The sequence below is a fragment of the Scomber scombrus genome, chromosome 5 (genome assembly GCF_963691925.1).
Source record: "Scomber scombrus chromosome 5, fScoSco1.1, whole genome shotgun sequence".
In the NCBI taxonomy this organism is placed as follows: Eukaryota; Metazoa; Chordata; class Actinopteri; order Scombriformes; family Scombridae; genus Scomber; species Scomber scombrus.
Window position 1 is genome coordinate 25,059,662 of NC_084974.1, and position 9,276 is coordinate 25,068,937.

Sequence of the window (9,276 nt, forward strand, 5' to 3'; positions counted from 1 at the left end):
CTTCCCGTTGCTAGTTGGCTAAGCAGCCTGTGTGAGAGACATGTGGGGAAGTCGTTAATGTTTGTACTAGTTGCTGTTTTGGCTCATTCGGTGTTGAAAAAGACTCGGTTGTGGTGGTAAAGACCACCTCAGGTTGCTGGAGTTTCCTCTCCGTTTGGAGGTTCGTCGCAGATCATCGGAACAAGGTAACATCGTGACCGCCATTGTTTATGAGGCAATGAGTGCATGGCTTCGACTAATTCCTGGAATATATATACACTATATATACATTCATATCAAATACACAATACATCTCAGTATATATTTATTACTACCATATACCAATTAAAGATATATTTTGTGTATTTAATTTGAACCAGTCGTCCTTAAGTTGCTATCGTTATTCAGCCGTTTGTCCTTAAAACGGGCCCGCTGATACGTTACCACCGGATCTGTATCCTCTAGTTAAACATTAAGCTAATTGTATTACACAAACCTAACAAATCAGTCGTGTACGCGATTGGAGTTCACTCGGGCTGATTCTTCTGAGGAAATGCAGAGTATACGGTACCAGTGCGGTTTACAGAGGCCTGCTGAGGCCGCCTTTGGCGCGCTATGAGGCGCTGCTGCTGCTGCTGCACCTGCTGCAGAGAAACTGAAGCTCTGCAGCAGGGTCTGAAATCTGTAACAGCACAGATACTGTTAATGTTAAGGAGTTACTTGTTATATGTTACCCGCGTTAGCTTATTTGATTACAAAATATAGTTACCGAGAGAAAGTCATTAAATTACAGTTACTTATGAAAATGTTGATTATTACAAAGGAGGTTACATCTAAAGTCACACCTTTAAGATTTTACTCAGGAGGGGTTTTCCTTCATTTTTTAATATTTAAAATATTACTGAATAAATATATTGCTGTTTTTAATTTTTTGAAATCAATATTGTTTTTAATATTTTGTAAAGAAATCATAATGTGGGCATATTTGGAGCACAAATGGGCTTAAATGGTGTCACAGTACCAGTTAAGCCCCAGTTGTTGACCTTTTTTCATCAAATATCTTTATTTTATATTCCAAAATGTACATGAACTAATGAATACATTTTCAAATGAGAGATAAATCTTAATTTATAAGAAATGATTTCCCTTATAAATCGTGCCAGTATCCATGAAAAACTGAAAACTTTTTTGTAATCAAATTTAATAAGTTACATTACTTTGAAGTAATTGAAATAGTTACATTGTTTATTACATTTTAAATAGGATAACTAGTAATCTGTAACCTATTAAATTTCCCAAGTAACCTTTGTAAACCTGGATACTGTTATGCTATATTCCCCCACAGAGATCAATAAATGTAATATTTATTTGGCGATGTAAAGTTGTTGTTTTTTACTTGTAATTTTACTATTTTGCTTTATTTTATTTTGCAACATTTATGTTATATTATTTAGGTTAATTTATTTTTATTTATGTGTATTCAGATATTTTATCTTGCATTCTTATTGTGTTTTATCTCTTATAGGTGAGATAAGCCCATAGTGAATTTCTGCCTCACCTGCACATGTTTTATTTTTATATTACTATTTTTCTCTGACTTTTATTTTACAAATGTGCAGATAAATCCAATAGCTGCAACCTAAGTTATTCATATTGTGCTGATTATTCATAAATTCTTTAGAAAAAGTGGCAACTTATGGTAATATAATTTCATTGGACATAGATCAAGTTACATGATTTAATTCAATGAAATTATAATGATATATATATATATATATATATATATATATATATATATATATATATATATATATATATATATATCAGGCGGATAGAAATAAAATAATTATTTATTTATTTGCTTTGCTTTGCTTTCTTAAAAAATGACTTTCACCATGTTCATTTTCTGTTTTTTTCAACAGACAGACGGAAAAGATGTCGTACCATTCATCATCCCGTAGTTCATCTCGGAGCACTGATTGTAAAGTGTATGTGGGTGACCTAGGCAACGGTGCTGCCAAGGGGGAGCTGGAGCGAGCGTTCAGTTACTACGGCCCACTGAGGAGCGTCTGGGTGGCCAGGAACCCACCTGGGTTTGCCTTCGTGGAGTTTGAGGATCCCAGAGATGCAGAAGATGCAGTGAAAGGCATGGATGGAAAGTGAGTAGTGGCGTATTTCTGTAGTCTGTGACTTTCTCCCAAAAACGACGTAGAAGAAACAGTAATTTAACCAGTATAACCCACTACTGTGAAATTTAGAAATCCCTCCTCAACAACTTTCAGCCCAACTAACACCAAAATCTTCTCATCATGAATAAGAGGCCAAATTTGTGTGTGTGTGTATTACCTGACGAGCTGAGAAAATACAATCTAACCTAATCTGGTGTTTTTAATCACCACAGCAGGAATTAAATAGTTTCTCACTGACTCTTCCTTTTCCGCAGGGTGCTGTGTGGTTCCCGTGTCCGTGTGGAGCTGTCAACAGGAATGTCCAGGAAGGGCCGCGGGCGCCCCAGTCGGCGCCAGTTCGACCCCAATGATCGGTGTTACCAGTGTGGGGACCGGGGACACTACGCCTACGACTGCTACCGCTTCAGCAAGAGGGGCCGCCGCAGCAGCAGGTGAAGCAACACAGTCTGTTTTTGCACGCAGTTATGGCCCATGTAATGCACTTTTTCAGCATAAATGAAGTTGCTTTGATTTTATATGTATTGATATTCCATCAAAAGGACAGAAAGGAATAAACTTGTGTTCCTGTTACAGGTCTCACTCTCGTTCTCGGTCTCGCTCAAGGTCCAGATCCCGTGGGCACCGCTACCGCTCTCGCTCCCGCAGCCGTAGCCAAAGCCAAAGCCGGTAAAGTCAACACAGATACGCCTCATGAAGCAACATGAAATGCTGGTTCTTAATGCTGTGGAGTCTGTTTACTCTTCACTGGAGTGTAAATATACAGTGGCACATAAAAGCATGACTCAGTCAAAAACACAAGATAACTTATTGTTCCTCTTATCCTGAGTTAAATCTATCCACCCAGATGGCTTTGGTAACCCATTTGAGAGTTTAGAGATATTAGGTGTAACTACTTCAATTACTTAAAGCTGCAGTATGTAGTGGACTTAGCCAGAAAATTTGAACAAGTACAGCCTCCAGGTCCTTCCTTCTTCCTCTTTGCTGCGCTGCAGTGATGCCTTCTAAGCCCCTCCCCACAGAGTAACCTGCCGTGCAGGTGAAGGCTCGTCCCCACAGTAAGAGAGGAAGCCTGTTTAACCGAGTGACAGCAAAGCAGACACTGCACGGGGGATGAGCGCTGCCGAGTAAGAGTACGCACTGTGCGGGGAAGGAGGGCTGCCAGCAGCATGTGTATAGCGTCATTGACACTCCTCCGGGCTCTGATTGGTTGTTTTGACTCGGGAGCGGTTGATTCTTGCAAATCATTTTACAACCACTGGGTGGACCCAGAGACAGTGGATTTTGTCACAGTTTCTCTGTATTTTATTCTACTGTCAGATTATAATGACAATTTTAGCAAATATGACACAAAAATAGTTACAGACTGCAGCTTTAATCAAAGTAATGTAACTTATTACATTTGATTACTTTTCTAAATTTCTAACAAAGTTTTCAGCTGTAAGGGCAAGTTCAGGTTCAGTCTGTTTTGTAATTAAATTACGTAACACCATTACTTGTTACTAGTTACTCCCCAACACTGCGTGTACTTCACTTCAATATGCTCATGGCTTTTTGTTCACCATTTCCATTTTAACTTTTTGATGCTCAAAGCACCAAAATTAAATGATGAAAAATAAATAAATATGCCTAATTTGATAAATTACACTGCAAATTTAAAAAATGAGTTTGTTCCTTTAAATTCTGGTTCACACATGAACACAGTCTGTTTTATTTGGGTTTTTTATTTTAATACATATCAGATGAGCCTTGAATTTATCTCCAGATGCCCTTTTTTCTAACTTTTGTTTTACCTTCTCAGGAGCCGTCGTCGATCTCCATCCTATTCCAGGCGCAGGAGCAGGTAAGAATGCAGTTTGTTGAACTGTAATAAAATAAAAAAGATTGTTTATTCTTCTTTTTTTGCATTGATAGCGAGCCGTGTGATATACAGCAGTTCTGCAGTAGGTGTGTTAATCCAGTTTTGCAGCAGAATCTGGTGGAGGACAGGATGTGATGATTATTACCTTCTTCAGAGATCAATTGATTCTGTGTGCCGTGTGTAATTGTGCACTTTGTTCTTCACTCTTTTTAATTTGTGGTTTTTATTTAATCTTTGTCTGCACTTAATGCTCCACACACGCTCTAGAAACAACTAGAAAAACGCTTACAATAAAAAAAACAAGTGAAGCATGTTTCACTGATGGTTGCTATGTTACGCTCACTTTTTTTTCTAGCATTATCCAATGAGTTCTTTTTTTTATTTATTTTATAAATATAATGATATGGTAGGAGTGGTCTGCCTTAGTTGGAAAGTTGAAAAACTAACTTTGAAACTCACATGCTCAAAAAGACATACGTTTGCCTACAGACCAAGTTTCAAGCATTCATTATTCAAGCGAAGGTACTGATTTCTTTGGGGATTTTTTTTTTAAGATAAAAAAAAGTAAATGCAGGTAAAATACAGTTCTAACTATTCAATTGAAGCACGTAACATACTTTAAAATGTTGCTATAAGCCTCCTCACTCCAAAAATGTGAATATATTTCCCACATAAGTTATAGGTTTTTCAGTCTGATTAAAACTGCAAATCAGTCTTTCTAAAAGAGGCCTATCTCATCGTGTGTGGTTTTCTCTCTGACAACCAAAACAATTCAAAACATGATGATCGATTTGCACTTTATTGGCTTACTGCATACCGTCCTACTTCTTATTCTTGTACAACTTGATTTGTAGGTTCTACAGTTTGAAAACAACCAGTTTTAATAGTTGGCAGTCTTAATTTACATACAGTAATCACACACTTTCCTTCAGGAAATGCACATTCAGGTTTGTTGAGCGGTTAACACCTGGGGTGTTATTCCCACCAATGCTTTAATTAAACCCGCCTTATTTCCTGTAACAACAGGTCTGGCTCCCCAGCCCGTTCCAAGTCCAGGACTCCTGTGAGAAGGTAGGTCATGTGTGTATGCAAACCAAAATTATAGACAAGGACAAGGAACTGAAACGGAGTGCTGTTGTCATTACAAATCAATTTGTCCGAACCAGTACGTGACACATCCAGAGTATGATTGTTTTGCATCATGATTTTTAAACACTTAAAATTATTGCTGCTGGTGTGTTGACTTGTTTTTTCACCTTAATAAATTCATCACCTCACTTTTTATAAAATTGAGTTTGCAAGAGTTTGTTTTTATATTCTTGTGACTTTTACTGTAGTAGTGATATATGCTTTACCATTTTTCCCTCCTCCAGTCGCTCCAGATCTCGGTCTCGATCTGGGTCTGCTCCCAGGGGACGCTCTGCTCCCAGGGGACGCTCTGCACCCAGGGGACGCTCTGCACCCAGGGGACGCTCTGTGTCTCGGTCCCGCTCACGATCTCAGTCGGCGAATCACAAGAGGAACAGGTAAACCCTCAGTTTAGGTGTCTCTCATTCCCTGAAATAGGGTGTAGGCTGTTTTTTATTGAGTTTGTAGTACTTAGTCATGCCCAGTCATTGTTTTACAAAGTATGTAACACCTCAGTAGGAAGGTTTAGATCATCCATTATAGATGTTCACAACTTGTCTGACATTCCAAGGGAGGGTCAGTTTAGGCAGAGCTAGGTGCTTCATCCTAGGCAGGGAACGTTAAATAGATTCTCCTTCCAACTGGGAGCGCCATGCTGCCACCAAACCACTGCCGTGTAGAGATGAACGACCCGGAGGACCCTCAGCCTCCTCAACACAGAGATCTGAATCTTCTACCAAGTCCTCCTGCCTCTGCTGTGGACCAGTGTGAAGGGGGAGGGGTGTAGAGGACAGCGACTTGGGGCTCTCTGCCTGGTATAGGGAAGTATAAAAAAGGTTGAATGATTTGACCTCTCTCGTGTGCTCTTTTTTTCTTGAGAGCTCGGCACTGTTTTAAGCTCAGTTTATCACTCAATCCTGAAAAGAGGGCACATGACAGACGGTTTCCGCTCAGCATAGATGTATCCCTACACTTAAATAAATGAGTTCAGGGTGACAGAGCAAGAGAGAAAATTGTATCTATTAGTTTTAAGTGTTGAGTAAAGATCATCAGAAGTAGGATTATAAATGTTTAAATTTTTCTCTTTAAATTGTAATTCCCCAGCCTGAATGTGGCTAGCTCAAGAAAAGTCTCTTGCAAATACTTAGTAGAGATCATACAAAACGACACCATTGGTGTAACTTAAGTTAAGCATCTTTGCAGAACAGTTTTGTTTATTTTTCATATTTTCTTTAAAGCGTGTGGTGGGAGCTGAGCACTGCACTGACACTGCAGCTGATCCCAGGCCCAGGGTCTGCCAGCTGGCGGTGTGTACGTCCTGCGGGAGGGTGACTAAGCGCTGACCTGAGATCAGCCTTCGCCTGCAGCTGGTGTTAGACAGCGAGAAAGAGGTCGACCTACCGACCGAATCCTCCCCACAGTGAATGAATGGGTGACCGTCTGTCCAACCGACGCACACGCTCAGACGAGATCAGCCCGCGCACACATACAGTTGTTCTACTAGAGTCACCCAGCCAGCCGTCAGATCTACCAGAGGGCTGACCCACACAGTTCAGAGTTCGACCACTACCTTTTTAAATCCATTACCTACCTACCAGACCCCCTTTCCTACCTACCAGAGTTCTTCGGCCTCTGTCTTAGCTTCTGAAAGTGAGAGAAAGAGATCTGACGAGAGATCAGTCTTCAAGAGCCTCCCAGCGCAGTGTCTCTCCGAGTTGTAGTCATCCGTCCTTCAGTCCTTTCATCCTTCGCTTCTCTGTACTTGTTGTTTCTGCCACTGTCTCCAAAGGTAACCAAAAATCAAACCCCCTGACAAGCTCATATTGATGGTCAAAAGAAAAAAAAAGACAAATTTGCACACAGGTTGATTTACTCTGGGGAAAGAAACTGGTGATTTTATATATATATATATTTAATATATAGAGCTAAAGTTGAGACATTAACGAGCATGATAACAGAGTGTGTGGATGACTGACCCGAGTGAGTGAGTGAGTGCAAGAGAGGTAACATGAATTTTAATGGGCTGATATCTCTGAGGAGGCTTTATCACATGTTTTGTTTTTTTGTTTGTTTTTTTCCTTCTTGTGCCATACATGTTACAAACATCATTACCATTTTATAAACCGCTTCCCTCATATATTATCCATTTTTTAGCACTTATACACAGCACACTAATAGTAATAGTGGTTTTCTTTCTCAGTTACATTGATGTAGAACAGTTTTGTTTTTTTCTAGGTGTGTTTAGTCTGTGAAGGACTAAGCCCTACCTGTCTCCCCAAAGAACAAAACTATGTTAACAATTTGTTTCTATTAGTAAATGAAAACAGTGTCAATGACCTGTCGCTTGCTTGAATAGGTGTATGCTTGCCTCGGGGGTTCAATTATGTATTTAGCTTTTGACAGTTACTTTTTCAGGCCTATAAAAGTAAACTGTCGAACTATTTGAAATTAACCTTTTTATGTCTGAGGGCATCAAAGAGATTTTCAGACAGTTAACAAATATTTCTGATATCATCCAGTCATGAATATTCGTAGTGTTTTTTTAATTGTTGGATAATATAATGTGGGATTTCTTTTTTATTTTATTTTTATTTTTGTCTGATCGTTCTTCCATCCTCCCCTGTGGCACGCTAACTCGTCTATGTTTCTGTTTCAGTCGTTCCCGCTCAGCAAGTCCAAACCGAAGCCCTACGCCAGCAGAAGACTGAGTGAAGAAGACTTATAGTATCCCCTTACTCCCCCCACCCCCTTCTCTCCTGTCCTTAACAGACAGACCCTCCACCCCTGCACCCTGACTGCTTTTACATCCCTTACAGCTGTTTTTTTTTTTTTTTTTTTTTTGTACTTGCCCAGTCCAAGATTTCTAATTTCAATCCCCACCACCTCCTCCTCCAGGGCTGTAGTCCTGCAGCCTCAGATTGTTGCAGATTTAATCAGTGTGGCAGATTTTATTTTTGTTTTAATGGTGAATATACGTTATCTTCCCACATGTCTAGTAGCAAGTACATGAAGCAACACCTACAGTATGTTAATGTTGACTTTTAACAGTGATTTGGGCGGTTCATACAGCAAACTGCAGTGGAAGGTAACCCAGTAGACACAAGTCATTGCAATGATGAACTGCTTTTATTCCCTAAACTGTGAAATTTTCTGAACTTTAATTTTTTTTCTTCCACATTGAGAATCTGTAAAAAAAAATTTAAAAAAAAACCATTTTGTATTGCACTCCAATTTGATTTTTTTGTTTTGTTTTTTTGGTTTAAGATGCTGTTTAACCAGTCCATTCATCATGGCATAAGCAGATACATCATTGCCTGCATGCCTTTATATATGATGTCACATTCCTACTGTTTGTTGTTTCTGTGCTGCACTGCCCTTTTTACAAACTTCACCAGCTTCACTGTGTGCTGAATAGATTTCCCCCTATGTGTTGATCTCAAGATTTATCCTGTGTTTTTTTTTTTTTTCGTTTTAAAAATGTGCTTAAGTTTAATTTTTGAAGGGCTGCTTTAACAGTTTTTGTTCTGTTCCTGACTTAATATGGTAAGACAGTGGCAGTTTTATTTTTGAATAAATCTCTACAACATACGTCAGTTTTGTTGTTTGTTTTTATTGTTCACGCTGGAGACAGGAACAATGCTCCTGCCTGCCAATCTTTGGAGCCATTCTACTCTGACATGCTTCAAATATCAGTCATGTTTTGTGACATTTAATTATTGTATGTTGTCCTGACAATCACCTTAAGTAGTCGACAGGATATGAGCAGTTTCTATCACTACATTCATGTACGTATTTGGTGTACAACACAGCGTTTTATGTGGGGGTTTTTTGGGTTGTTTTTTTTAAAGCAATGCATTTCTAGCACTGAGTAACTAGTTATTTAAATTAGTTACTTATGAAAATGTTGATTACAAAGGGGGGTACATCTGAAGTCAGACCCTTTAAGATTTTGCTCAGGAGGGTTTTTTCCTCATTTTTAAATATTTAACATGTGACTAAATCCATATATTGCTGTTTTTAATTCTTTGAAAACTTTTTTTTTTAATATTTTGTAAATGCATCATGACATGGGCTTAAATGGTCTCACAGTACCAATCAAGCACATGCCAGACTTGACTTTTT

At 38.9% G+C, this 9,276-nt stretch overlaps 1 protein-coding gene across 3 annotated transcripts; it reads left to right on the top strand.

Moving 5' to 3' along the window:
• Nucleotides 1-8,747, top strand: srsf7a (serine and arginine rich splicing factor 7a). 3 transcript variants are annotated; one of them, XR_009925166.1, is made up of 9 exons: nt 1-185; nt 1,902-2,138; nt 2,423-2,599; nt 2,742-2,834; nt 3,967-4,008; nt 5,053-5,097; nt 5,400-5,552; nt 6,393-6,943; nt 7,811-8,747. XR_009925166.1 is itself a non-coding variant. In XM_062418982.1 (8 exons), the coding sequence occupies exons 2-8, from the start codon at nt 1,915-1,917 to the stop codon at nt 6,484-6,486; spliced, it is 828 nt and encodes a 275-aa protein (XP_062274966.1). In that variant the 5' UTR covers nt 1-185; nt 1,902-1,914; the 3' UTR covers nt 6,487-8,747. The 3 variants fall into 3 exon arrangements, 2 of the variants coding, with proteins under 2 accessions (XP_062274966.1, XP_062274967.1); XM_062418982.1 differs by having other exon boundaries at nt 6,393-8,747; XM_062418983.1 differs by lacking the exon at nt 6,393-6,943.
• Nucleotides 8,748-9,276: the final 529 nt, after the last annotated feature.

Bases quoted from the DNA above. Each gene is read 5' to 3' on its own strand.
- srsf7a (XM_062418982.1), top strand. From the start codon at position 1,915: ATGTCGTACCATTCATCATCCCGTAGTTCATCTCGGAGCACTGATTGT. The intron at 4,009-5,052 runs GTAAGAATGCAG...CTGTAACAACAG, and splicing joins TATTCCAGGCGCAGGAGCAG to GTCTGGCTCCCCAGCCCGTT. The intron at 5,098-5,399 runs GTAGGTCATGTG...TCCCTCCTCCAG, and splicing joins TCCAGGACTCCTGTGAGAAG to TCGCTCCAGATCTCGGTCTC.